The sequence below is a fragment of the Etheostoma cragini genome, chromosome 12 (genome assembly GCF_013103735.1).
Source record: "Etheostoma cragini isolate CJK2018 chromosome 12, CSU_Ecrag_1.0, whole genome shotgun sequence".
NCBI lineage: Eukaryota > Metazoa > Chordata > Actinopteri > Perciformes > Percidae > Etheostoma > Etheostoma cragini.
In genome coordinates, this window is record NC_048418.1 from 771,080 (window position 1) to 784,085 (window position 13,006).

The 13,006-nt window shown below is 41.3% G+C and overlaps 3 protein-coding genes across 4 annotated transcripts in view; 1 reads left to right on the top strand and 2 right to left on the bottom strand.

Annotated features, from left to right (window-relative positions):
* proca (protein C (inactivator of coagulation factors Va and VIIIa), a) overlaps positions 1 to 1,993 on the bottom strand; it is a 6,702-nt gene extending 4,709 nt beyond the window's left edge. Inside the window, exon 1 of the mRNA XM_034887368.1 lies at positions 1,932 to 1,993. Within this exon, the coding sequence (XP_034743259.1) occupies positions 1,932 to 1,993 (62 nt within the window). The remainder of the gene's footprint in view (positions 1 to 1,931) is intronic.
* Positions 1,220 to 7,561, top strand: LOC117954477 (otolin-1-like). Its single transcript, XM_034888320.1, has 5 exons — positions 1,220 to 1,332; positions 2,446 to 2,905; positions 3,331 to 3,411; positions 4,900 to 4,980; positions 5,769 to 7,561. The coding sequence occupies exons 2-5, from the start codon at positions 2,446 to 2,448 to the stop codon at positions 6,653 to 6,655; spliced, it is 1,509 nt and encodes a 502-aa protein (XP_034744211.1). The 5' UTR covers positions 1,220 to 1,332; the 3' UTR covers positions 6,656 to 7,561.
* Positions 7,562 to 9,791: 2,230 nt separating this feature from the next.
* The window catches only part of saga (S-antigen; retina and pineal gland (arrestin) a), a 17,903-nt gene continuing 14,688 nt past the window's right edge, over positions 9,792 to 13,006 (bottom strand). For both annotated transcript variants that reach the window (XM_034888733.1, XM_034888732.1), the window contains exons 12-16: positions 12,809 to 12,886; positions 12,223 to 12,237; positions 11,607 to 11,659; positions 10,863 to 10,872; positions 9,792 to 10,046 (exon numbers count right to left, since the gene is read on the bottom strand). In XM_034888733.1, coding sequence (XP_034744624.1) covers positions 9,923 to 10,046; positions 10,863 to 10,872; positions 11,607 to 11,659; positions 12,223 to 12,237; positions 12,809 to 12,886 — 280 coding nt within the window. In that variant the 3' untranslated portion in view covers positions 9,792 to 9,922. The remainder of the gene's footprint in view (positions 10,047 to 10,862; positions 10,873 to 11,606; positions 11,660 to 12,222; positions 12,238 to 12,808; positions 12,887 to 13,006) is intronic.

Here is a 13,006-nt window from a genome sequence, read left to right on the forward strand (position 1 = left end):
TTTGACGTTTTTGAGCTTTTTCCAATGTTTTTGAGCTTTTCCCAATATTTGAGCTTTTTGAGCTTTTCCCGATGTTTTTTTTAGCTTTTCCCGATATTTTCGAGCTTTTCCCGATGCTTTTTGAGCTTTTCCCAATGTTTTCTGAGCTTTTCCCAATGTTTTTTGAGCTTTTCCTGATGTTTTTGAGCTTTTAGAGCTTTTTCCAATGTTTGAGTTTTTGCCGATGTTTTTTGAACTTTTCCCGATGTTTTTTTAGCTTTTCCCGATGTTTTTGAGCTTTTTGAGCTTTTCCGATGTTTTTGAGCTTTTAGAGCTTTTTCCAATGTTTGAGTTTTTCCCAATGTTTTTTGTCACCTATGTTGATTTTTTTCTGCGCTTTGTTTGACGTTAGTCGTCACTTTTTAATTTATTTTTTCTTTCTCAAATGCCATAACATTGCATAAAACACCCAAATTCAGTAAGACCAGTGAACTGATCCTTTGTTTTAATTGTGAAGAGCATTTACGGAACTCCCCTTTTTTTTTTTTTGATTTTCATTTCCATTTTGGTTGAAAGAAACCCGATTTTCTGATATGGAAACAATTTAAAAAAAGGGTGAAATTTGACCCGAGGACGGTTAATAAAACCCAATTTCTTGTCTCTGATGGTTTAATTGCTTTTTCTTTCCGAGACAAGAACAAAACTCTGCAGGGAAACAAGACCGGACCATGTGGTCCTCGGGTCCAATTTGACCCGTTTTCATTTTTTTCATCACAAAAAATGCCCGTTTGAAATCAGCTGAAAACGTCAACATTAGAAACATCAAACAACTTTGGAATAAAAACATCACGATCAAGCACCTGCATCGGTGAAAAAGTGACAAAAATGTCAGAAAAAGCAAAACACGAAGGGTTAAAAATGTGATCCACAGTATCGGCGCCACACCTTTATCACATCAAGCGAAGGACTTGATGAATAAAGACATAAAGAAGATGTGTGAAAGGCAAAGATGAAAGAGAGAAATCTTGTTTTTCTTTTAAAGGACACGGAGAGCAAAAGGGAGGGTGGAGGACGATGGAGAGATAAGACAGACAAGGTGTCTCTTCTTTGTGTCTCTATAGTGTGATTTTGCTGTTTCATGGTGAAGGAGGTCACATCGCAGGCAGAAGGCCCAGTTCTTCCTCAGCGGGACAACACCCCCCCCCCCAGGTCTTTGTCTGCCGGCCTGGCAGGTAACACCGAGCATAAAGACCTATTGTTGTTGCGAGGTCTATAAATGGATCGCAGCCTCAGATCCGGCTCATCTTCTCACCAATCCTTCGCCAGACGACGCTGCGCTACTCGGACGGAGCGGTGAGTTTTTACCCAAAACAACTCGGGATTTTTATTTATTTTGTTATTTTATTCGTCTTTTCTTGTTGAGTCTGGCAGCAGTTCAGGTTTGCTGGGAGATATGAGAGCTTAGTTCTTCTTCTTAACCCCTCGGTGTCTTTCCCTCAACACGAAAAAAACGCTCTCCTATTTCAATGTTTTGTTACTTTTCAAAAAAAAAGTATTACGTTATTTTTTTTCCAACATTTTATCGTTTTTTCCCGCCCCCCCCCGCTCTCGATCCCGTTCTTAAACCTTTCTACCACCAATGTGTTGCTCTTTTGATGCATACCCTCAAGTTATTACCTCCTTTTGAGTTTCTCCTTATGTCAGCATTTGATTTTTAATTGGGGGGCAATGTCTTTGTCCCTTTGTTGACATTTTGTAACTTTTTCGTCATTTTTGCCGTTTCTTCCAAAGTTTTTGACGCTTACTTCCAGTGTTTTCTTTCGTTGTTTTTGTCACTTTCCCCCAATATTTTTTACGTTTTTTTTCTACGATATTTTGCTGCCTTGTTCGACATTTTCAACCCTTCATATTTCTGATCATCCAGATTTCTTTCTCTGTCCCGCCGACAATACTTTCCAAGCTTTCTGGTTTTTTTTGGGCCGCTCAGCCATGACGACAGTGTGAAAAACTCCATTGCTACCTTGTTAGCCGCGGAGGACGTGAGTTACGTTGCGAGACCCAATATCACGCCGTACTTCCTGATGCTGGATTGCACGGGTGCTTTTTCAGCTGTTCAGTTAAAGCAAATTAAGCTAAAAATACAGAATTAACACTCGACTGAATGATGTGTAATTATCTTACCTATCATACAATTTAAGCAGTTTCACATTTTTTTATTCCCAACTTGTATATATTCAAATATATGTTCCTGTATTTTATCCTAGTATTATTTCATGTATATTGTATTCTTGTATTTTATTTATGTTTATATTCTGTGCTTTGTGACTGATTTTGTTGCTGCAACACCATAATTTCCAATTTTATTGGGATCTATCTACCTACCTACCTACCTACCTATCTACCTACCTACCTACCTATCTACCTACCTTCGTCCTCTGGGCTCCCATCATCCTCCTCTTCCTCCAGATGTTATCCAGGTTGCTGGGACTCCTCGTCCTCTCCTCCCTCTGCTCAGCCATGCTGCTACCCACCGACACCACCACCTCCACCAGGTCTTCCAGGGAGAAGGACCCCAACACCCACCACTGGAAAGGTAGCTTAGAAGATAAGGAGTCTTCTGGTTCAAGTGAGTCATCTGAGGAGATGGGTGCGCCGTGGTTACCTGCCACCCGTAGCGTCCAGATGCCCCCGCCGATGCCGATGCCCGTTGGACAACCTTGGCCACCCGGTGGCAACATGACTGACCTCCGGGCATTAGGGCCCATTGACCCGTCGATGCCCCCCATGCCTAATATGGCCATCTGCGACATGCTGATGAACCAACCGGTTCCGCCGCCTATCGACCAGATTCCTATATTCTGCATCTGTTCGCTCTGTAAGGGCACCGGGGGGCCCAAAGGAGACCGCGGAGACCGGGGTCCTCCAGGTTTGTGGATCAATTTAAATTACACGTCTGGTAAAAAGACAAAATGAGACTGCATTTCATTGTTGTTTGCCTCCTGTTACATCCAGATATCATCCTGATTTTGTGATGGCTTCACTAATTTAATACTTATTATTGATGATGCATGACAAAAACAGTGCTTTAAGGAAGATTAAACTTTTTATAGTAAGATTAAACCTTGTGTTTGGATGACCTATCTTGCCATAAACGATTAAACTTGTTTCAAGGCAACTAGACGTGAGTTTTCTGAGGCATAGTCTACACATATACAGTATTTTAGAAAATGGGGTTTTCCTCTCCATCATTCTAAAACCAGTTCAAAATGCCATGACAGTACAACCACTGGTCTCTGCAGGAAAAGGTGAGGGCTGTAAATGAAGCAATAGCTGACTGTAATCGTTGATCAGGTTTTCCGGGGAGTCCTGGGCCAAGAGGGATGACCGGGTTCCAGGGTCGACCAGGATTCACCGGCCTTCAGGGGATAAAGGGTGAGTTACACAAAGAGCACTCTCTAGAAGTCACTCTACTGGGGACGACAACAAACGCAACACTGCGTGCATTGCATTGTTGTTGCAGTTTGGGTCTGCACATCTGCAGGCTAGCTAGCAATCACAACTGTCACATCACGTCACATCACTTAATAATGTCCAATCCTGTGGATCATATCCTGTGTGATATCAGTTTAATCTCTGGGTATTGTTGGGCTACAATTATGCTGCAAGGTTGTTGTTTAAGAAGAAGAGATTCAACGAGTCCAGTTGCAGTATGAGAAATAATGATCTGATAACACAGGACAAGGAAAGCACAAAGACTAAGTCCAGAGGGTAACGAGATAACAAGAGGTTAACAGGTGACAAGAGGGCTGGGAAAAAGGTGGAATACATCAGGTGATCACGGGGGGGCGGGACAACACAGGAAGTAGAACTAATTACCAGACGAGACAGAGACCAGACTTCAAAATAAAACGGGGTAACAGAACATGTACAAGACAAGACAAGACAACCAAACATTGTTGTACTTCACTACAGACCGTTCTATAATAGGAGACAAGAGGCGGGCAAAGTACAGAGAGACATGTCTCTTGCAGTAGATTACCCAATTGTCCTACTTCCTCTTCCTCGACTGTCCCCTTACTCCCACATTTCAGACACTCCCAATAGAAACCTCAACTTTAGGTGTTGGTAGATACAAACAAGTTTATGTAAGGATTATAGACTACTCCTTTGTCTCGTGTTATCTCTTCAACTGTAACATTGGCCTGATGTTCTTCTCCACAACATTTACTCACTCTAACTGAACACAACACCCTCAAATGATGGTTATAATTCACACAATATCAAGCAAAGCAACTGCAGGTTCCTACATTATCCGGCCCAGAGGTTGGTCCGGGGCTTGGATTAGCCTAGCCTAGCTTAACCTCAACGACTGGATGCAGGGGGAACTGCTAGTATGATTTTATGAATCTTCTTATCTGGTTCGTTCTCAAAGATCAGTTTAAAAGATTTTCCTCAGATTTTGAGAGACTCTAGTCACGCTCATCTCCCTCGTCATTTCCTGGTCAGCTCTCCACCAATCAGATTGGTCATTTGAGTCCGACTGCCAGCAGTGCCCGCCTTCCGACAGAGCATGTACGGTTGGCCCAAATGAAAGCCACGGGCCCCCCCCCCCCCAACGGACGACAGCAAGTCAAGCAAGCAGAATTGAAGTGATATGAACAAACAGAGAAATCTATCTTTTTAGGAGGACATCATTTGAAATTGGGAAACATTAGAAGTTGAAGAAAAGGTTATAAATTGCAATATAAATAAACAAAATTGCAATAATGATAATATCGTATCGGGAGGCGTCTGGTGATCTCCCCCCCCCCCTACTGGACTTAGGAAGGGTTGCTTTTCAACAAACCATTGACTTAGTGTGTCTTACCTCATGTTGCTTTTGTATTTCTAATGTACTGATTTGTGTCTTTGTTGTTGCAGGTGAGAAGGGGGACATGGGGCAGATGGGGCAGATGGGCCCTCAAGGTTTCACCGGGACGAAGGGGGAGCGAGGCTTCAAAGGTTTGCTATGATCCCTCTACATTAAAAGCTCACTCTATGTAAAAGGTTGTTAGCGTTACATTAAGACCAGTTTCACCAAGACAACATCTGTCACGGTTTCACGGTGTCAAGTATTATGATCTGACATTGCCTACCAGGGCTGGGACTGCTTTTCCATGGTCTTGGACTTGTCTCGGTCTCGCTAGTATTTGGACTCAGACTTGTCTCTGACTCGCTAGTATTTGCTCTCGGACTTGTCTGACTCGCTAGTATTTGGACCCGGACTTGTCTCTGACTCGCTAGTATTTGGACCCGGACTTGTCTGACTCGCTAGTATTTGGACCCGGACTTGTCTCTGTCTTGCTAGTATTTGGACCCGGACTTGTCTCTGACTCGCTAGTATTTGGTCTCGGATTGGGCTCTGTCTTGCTAGTATTTGAACCCGGACTTGTCTCTGTCTTGCTAGTATTTGGACTCGGACTTGTCTCGGTCTCACTAGTATTTGGACCCGGACTTGTCTCTGACTCGCTAGTGTTTGCTCTCGGACTTGTCTCGGACTCGCTAGTATTTGGTCTCGGACAAACAAAATCGTCAAAAAAAGTGACAAAGGCATCAGGAAAAAGCGACAAAAAGTGTCGATAAATACGGACAAAACGTCAAAAAATTAACATAACATAACATAAAATTCGGACCCAGAAAAACCAAAGGATCGACAGGAAGACGACACAAGTGTTATTAAGACGCATACTCTGTTTTTAGCGTGAATATCAACGCAACAAATAAATTTAATGCAAATGTTGTGTCTCCAGGAGAAAAAGGGGACCAAGGATTGGAAGGCCCCCCAGGCTCACAAGGCCCCCAGGGAGAAACCGGCACATGCCCTGCCACCTGCCAGAGTGTCCAGGGTCCACCAGGTCTACAAGGCGTCCCTGGACCGGCCGGAGCCCGGGGCCTGCCTGGGGTCCAGGGGCCTATGGGACTCAAAGGTCCTATGGGCGATAAGGGTGACATGGGTAAACCGGGTGAACCCGGCCAAAACGGAACGAAGGGTGATCAAGGTGAGAAAGGGTTGTGTATGTGTAAAGATGGAGTGAACGGCACTAATGGGAGTCCAGGAACAAGCGGGACAAAAGGGGACAAAGGTGACACTGGTGCAATGGGTATCCAGGGCCCCGTTGGACCCAAAGGCAACGAAGGCAACATGGGGATCATGGGGCCACCTGGGCCCTGCTCCCCGGCCATCCAATCCGCATTCTCCGCAGCGGTCAGCGAGTCGTTTCCCGCTCCCGACTGGCCGGTTCCGTTCCCCGTCGTCATCACCAACCAGCAGGGGCACTTTAACCCAATCATGGGCATGTACATGGCCCCCGTCAACGGCACCTACGTCTTCACCTTTAACCTGGCAGTTGCTTTGAAGCCCCTTACGGTGGGCCTGTTCGTCAACCACAACCCCGTAGTCAAAAACACAGAAGCGAATAGCCGCTCCAGCACCAGCCAGACCATCGTCCTGACCCTAAAAGCGTTTGACCGGGTGTGGCTGCAGGTGAAGAACGACCTCACCAACGGCCTTTTCACCGACAGCGGTAGCAGCAGCACGTTCTCCGGGTATCTGCTGCACCCTGACTTCTGTGACATGCCCTTTGGCCGGATGTTCGCACCCGAGCCTCAATATAAACCGGGCGACTTCACCTGGTAGGATCCTTTACAAACCACCACCGCCCCCCCACAGCAGTAGGCTCTAGACAGTCAGTCGCAGTTAGAGACCAAGAGTCCCACACAAACCCAATCAAACACTCAGTGTATTTATAGCTGCAAGATTTAAAGGAGGGGTAGTCCGTCACACAGAACATTTCCATGACATTTCAACCATTGACTCCCTTTAATTTGTGGACTGCCGTTGTAGAAATGGACGTTGGTGGTTGAGTGTTTAAGGAGGTAAAAGGTCAACAACAGAGCTGTTATCACACTGCAAAAAAAAAACAAAAATCCCCGAAATTTCCTCTGAGTCTTCCATGAGTTTGACGTCTGTGGTTTAGGATGAAATAACTGAACAACTGGATGCATGTCCATGAAATATAGTGTATGTTCCTGTCAGGATTAATCGTAATAACTTCATTGGATCAGGTACTTTTTTGCGTGCAGTGTGTGTTAAAAAACTCAAAACAGCCTGTTGTGTTAGCATCTTAGAGAAAGTACGAGATATTTAAATAAATTAGGAAGAACTGTGATACAGGAAAATACCCCTCCTTTAAATGTTGAGATAAATTTACTCTTTTGATTCAGCATTTACTAAAAGATGAACATGCATGTAGCCTTACATGTGCCAGCTCGACAAATGCATTTAATCATGAACTTCCTTTAATAAACAGGCCGACAGGTGAGCTGGTCGTAGACTACTTCAGTCGTCCGTAGTGGTTTTTACCTGCTCACATCATAAAATGACTTCTTCAGAGTTTATGTATTTTTAAGTTAAGAGTTCAGCTTGCTGCAGTTTAGTTTTAGAGCCTTAATGCATTTTGCCTTTCCAAATGTTTATGACGCACAAAGTTCGATGCCTGAGAAAGAAATTAATTGTATTAAATTGCAACCAAAGCGGCTGCTTCGATCAACACTTTATTTTAGTCATTTTATTTCAGACAAAAGCCAGAAGTTTGAGAAAGAAAGAGTCAAAATCCACCTTGGTATAAGTTCAACGTGTCGTGTCGACAGTTTTTACAATGCTGGTCTATGGTGAAAATGATTTTAGGGAACAAGTGGACATATGTTACATGCATCACAGGCATTGTTTACCTGAATTTTCATGACAACTATAAATATATAACATAACTATTTCCGGTGGATTGAAAAACATTAAAGGAGGCTGAGATCACGAGCAGTATAGTGCACCTTTAAGAGGATTTCTGAACGTGATTGAGCGACAGAGCCGGTGATCAGACTCTGCAGAAAGGAAGCATAACAGGGATAAAAAAAAGTAAAATAAATCCTATTCAGCCCTTCGCTGAGGTGTTTTGAGCGACTGTGTCACTGTTAGATGTCAGCTGTGATCCGTGCAACGTGGTTGTTGTCTGAAATTAAAAGCTAACTTTCTTCTGAGGATTTGTGTTTGACTGTTTCTTCTTCAGCCATTTCTTTTCTGTGCATTGACCATAAATGTGGTCATAAACTGTGAAACTAAAGTTAATAAGTTAGTGTTACTTAGCGTTAAAAAAAATTTCAAAAAAGTGACAAACACTGATTTTTTTTTTGTTGAAAAAGGGGCACAAATTTTAAAAAAAGTTAAAAACATTGATAGAAAGTGTAGATTTTCCTTAACATTTGACATTTTTGTCCCTTTTTCAGACTTTTTTTTAGTTTCCACTAACACCACCTTACTAGTTTTATACATATAACACATTTATATAGAATTATACCTAATATTAGAGTTAAAAAAGCAAAAATTATGAATTATTTTGACTAATAGTTAAGATCAGAGTAATGAAAGAGCGTTGGAAGGAATCAATTTTAATGATAATTTGGTTAAAAAGAAACTCATATTTCAGATATAGATATTTTTTAGAGGGTCAGGTTTGACCCGGGACACCAGGAGGGTTAAATCCACCAGACCCCCTTTGACAAAACCAGTAATTTTACCTGGCAGAACACGGGAGTTGCTGCTCTACCTCTGCCTCCATCAGTTAGTCCGTTTGTATTATTGTGTGATTTTGGTGTTTTAAAGGGTTTGGAACCAAAGAAAAAAATTACAATCTAACTGATTACGAATACAACCACACTTCAAAATATCCAAATTATAACTTTAGGGGACCCCCACATTAATCCCTAATGTTGGGGTCCCTAAAGATATAATTTTGATATTTTGAAGTAAAAGCACAACTCAGAAAATATTCAGATTCAAAATAAATTGTTAGGCTCAAGATTTGCTTCAGAATCAATTCTCAATTAACAAACCAATTCACGTTATTTAATTAAAGTACTTTTCCCATGTGAAAGTACACATGCCATCACAAAAACAAATTACATGAAAGATTAATTGATTTTTTTTAAATTCTAATGATCCATTTTGAATTTGCAGAGCTTTAATAGATTTGTTTTGCACGTGGAGCCACCGAGAATAAATCAGCTGTTTACGTTTTTACACGTTGTCAAAGTAAACCTGAACTCAGCAGCAGACGTTTCGGAGTCAGATCACTTCCTCCGAGCCAGAAGGAAACTCGGCGTCTGGACAGTGTTTTTTACTTTTTCTCTTGATTGTAAAAAATGAACTTATAACTAGTGATGTTGTCTCAAAATGCTTCAGATGTAAAATGCAGTTAAGAGTCCTATTCTTACAAATGACTGCAAGGATTCACCTATTCAAGGACCATGTCGGTGGTTTTGCATGCATACTAAAAGAAATTAAATTTATTTACAGTATTAAAGTGCTTTTTATTACACTTTAGACTCTTTTATTGATCCCCTATGGGGAAAGTACAATGTACACACAGGCCTGAAATACACAAATACACACACATGCTCAGGACCTATACATGCACTAATGGAGAGATGTCAGAGTGGGAGGGGGGGGCTGCCAGTGCTGAACCAGCACCCTGAGCGGTTGAGGGGGAGTAGGAAGCCTTGCTCAAGAGCACCTTGGCAGTGCCCAGGAAGTGAACTGGCATCTCTCCAGCTTCTAGTCTCAATATTATTATCCAAGACACATTCAGACAATGAAGTCTGCACGTTATATTTATATATTTTAAATTAAATTACACTTTTATTAGACACCGTGTTGCTCCGTTTCTGCTGGATGTCGAAGTAATATATAATTTAAAATAACAGCTGTCTGCTAACATGTGAACCTTTGCAGGCCTGCTCCATTAATTAAGTCTAAAGCTTTATTTAGCACAAACTCAGAGGAGACTTGATCCTCCAGCGGTCGTGGTTTTAGCCGTCGCCCCCCCCACGGTAGACTCTCTGTCTTCCTGGTTTATTTCTCTTTGGGCTCCACGTCGTCACCGGCCGACACGTTTCCGTCTTCGTCCTCGTCGTCGATCATCCCCTTCAGGCCACAGCGTCTGAACTCCTGGAACTCCAGGTCGCCCTCCGTCTCGCTGCAGACGACACAGACGGACAACAGCAGCGTTGGACAAGGAACTGCTAGCGTCTACTGTCATAGGCACCGTGGATTTATCACAACGTAGTAACGTTAGTACAGAAATGAGACCCGGATCAATGGAGACATATTCTACCCGACAACGGTTGCATGACCAGAGACGTAACAAACCTCGGGTGATTACTGGAGATGTATTTGAAAGATTGAGACCGCTTAGAGCCCCAAAAGACGGCGAGTTGGCTAATTTCCTCCTGAACGAGAAGCATTAGCTTCAGGCTAATCTATCACGGCTACTAGGAACGGGCATTTTATGTCATTTCAACATTCAAGTACTCACTTTGAATTATAAAGCTAGAGTCCCCGAGTTGGTTAATCCCAAAAGCAACTGAGACACAGCCAGTAAAAGTGATCAGTGTCACATATTGCACCTTTTTACTTAAAACTGATCAAATGTAAAGTGGAAGAAGGAGCGGGAAGACACAGAAAAGCAAAAACACCAACAGAGGGACAGTAACACTGCTTATTAGGTTATATACGGGAGCTGATAGAACGATAAAGGAAAATAAAAGATAATAAGAGCTGATAAAATGAGACAAGATCCTGGAACATGATCTTGTATCTGGATGAATTAAACACAGAGGACACAAAAGCGTCACAATAAACAACAATGCTCATCTCCAGGAACAACAATCAGATTCAACAGTCCTCATCTCGTTTTTTTGATAGATTCCAACCAGGACTTGATTCTTCTTTGAGAGTCAAACTAGACTAAAACTAATAAAAGTAATATAAATTAGCTTGGGAACCATCTTACCTCTCCTTCCCTGTCGGCAGCAATAAACAAAGGAAAGACCAGAAGGTTAAGTTGCTCCATTTTCAACAAAAATCAGGTTTTAACTAGAGCGCGACCGATATATCGGCCGATATCGGGCATTTCCCGATCTATCAGTATCGGCATTTATAATGGCCGAACTAAAAAATAGCATATAGGTTTTAAATATTCATTCATCAGGATCATTTATAATTACAAATAAATGATTCTGATGAATGAATATTAAACACTTATGTTGTCTTTGGGTCAAATTTGACTCCTTTTTTTACTATCCAAAATAAAGGAAGTTGAAATAAAAGGGTGAAAAATGTTGGAAAAGACGGCAAAATCAATTAATTTCTTTTTTGTTGTTATTTTGTTTTTGTTCAAAGGACTTTAAGTTTCATATCTCAAGTTTGTATTTTTCTACATTTTATCAGAACTTTAATATATTTAGATTTTCTGATCTGATAAAAAAACTAATTATTATCACATTATTTTAGTGAGAACTCATAAATAACTACAAATACCTAATGTTTGGGAAATCTGTTCATGTTTTGTAACGTGTTTCTGGATTTTATGTATACACACAGCATATTAACACATGTTTAAACACACAAAAATACATCAGTTAATAACTTAATGCAGATGCTACGTGTAGTCAACAGAAGAACCAACAGAGGTTGTAAAACCCAGATAATGAAATGTGTGTGTGTGTGTGTGTGTGTGTGTGTGTGTGTGTCCTACCTGCATTAGGTTTAGGATGCATCAGTTTGAAGGGAACCTCCAGGCCGACCTCACTGCAACACAAACCAAGAACACGTTAATTAAAGATTTCACAATCACGTCAACAGAGTGCTCAACAACGAGTGTGTTGATAATTATGCGCTATTCCGAACAAATAAATACTGAAAGCTTTAAAATCACATTTTACTGTCTTAACTCTTGTGTTGTCTTACCTCAGATCATGAAAAAAACCAATGTTTTTGTCACTTTTTTCAACATTATCACTTTTTCCAACATTTTTGTCACTTTTTCAATGTTGCGGGTGCTTTTTGAGGTTTTTTCCAAAAGGTTTTTATATATTTATAGTGTTGACATTTTCAGCTTGTTTTGAGGGCCCATTTTTTGTGACCCCAAGGACAAGGGTTAATAATAAAAAATAAATTAAAACAAATAACAGTTTTAGATTTCTGATTATAAATTGCAAGACATTTTAAGATTTCTCTATACTATAATCTCTCTCTTCTCTATACATATGCTAATATACATATAATGACCAGTCATTTGTTTCTGACCTGCATGCTAACTTTTTATCACTTTCTACAATTCTACAGAAGAGAAGAAGTAGACACGAACTCACCTTGATCCCATCATCCTTTGAGCCGCAGCAAATGGGGAAAAACAACATAATATAACATTTAAAAGATGGAAACAGTCGGGAGGCGTCGAGTTCAGAGTCCACCCAAAATAAGAAACCTTTACGCAATAGGAAGTTAATAAAGAAACTGCAATTAATGGTTTTTATGTCATCTTGTTTTCAGCGGAGACAAGTTGATGGACGTATTACAAAACCAACTCCCGATGAAAATATTTGTCTTTTAAAATCTCCACGATGTTGATGTGCAACGTCTGCTTGTCGTTAGCTGCTGAGCAGGAAGCGTCCAGTTGCTTTTCATGGCTTTGTCTCTGATAACGATATGATAATGATATGAGAGCGCTGAGAGTGAACAGGAACACAGAAGACACGAGCTGAAACTTTGGTATCGTTGAGTTGTGGACAACTGACGTAGCCCTTGGTGTTTTGTCGTTACTTTCTATACTTAGCTGCAATAAATATGCTTTTAAAGTGCTGCTGCAACACCTGAATTACCATGCTGACAGTCTATAAGAAGGTATCTTATCTACTATCTTTACTGACACACACACACACACACACACACACTTACCCTCCGACGATGAGCTTCACCATGACTCTGTATGAGACCATGATCCCCAGAACTTCCTTCAGAACACCTTCCTTGATACTTGAGTGAAGAAAAACATGATTTAATAGAAATAATAGAAACACATCAATCTGCTGGGATGGCGGAGTTGTCAGTTAGAGCCGTGATTGGTCCCTCCCTCCATCCCTCCCTCCATCCATA

Excerpts from the sequence above, each read along its gene's own strand:
- LOC117954477 (XM_034888320.1), top strand. The coding sequence starts at position 2,446 with ATGTTATCCAGGTTGCTGGGACTCCTCGTCCTCTCCTCCCTCTGCTCA. Across the intron at positions 2,906-3,330 it reads CGGAGACCGGGGTCCTCCAG|GTTTTCCGGGGAGTCCTGGG; the intron begins GTTTGTGGATCA and ends ATCGTTGATCAG. Across the intron at positions 4,981-5,768 it reads GGGGGAGCGAGGCTTCAAAG|GAGAAAAAGGGGACCAAGGA; the intron begins GTTTGCTATGAT and ends TTGTGTCTCCAG.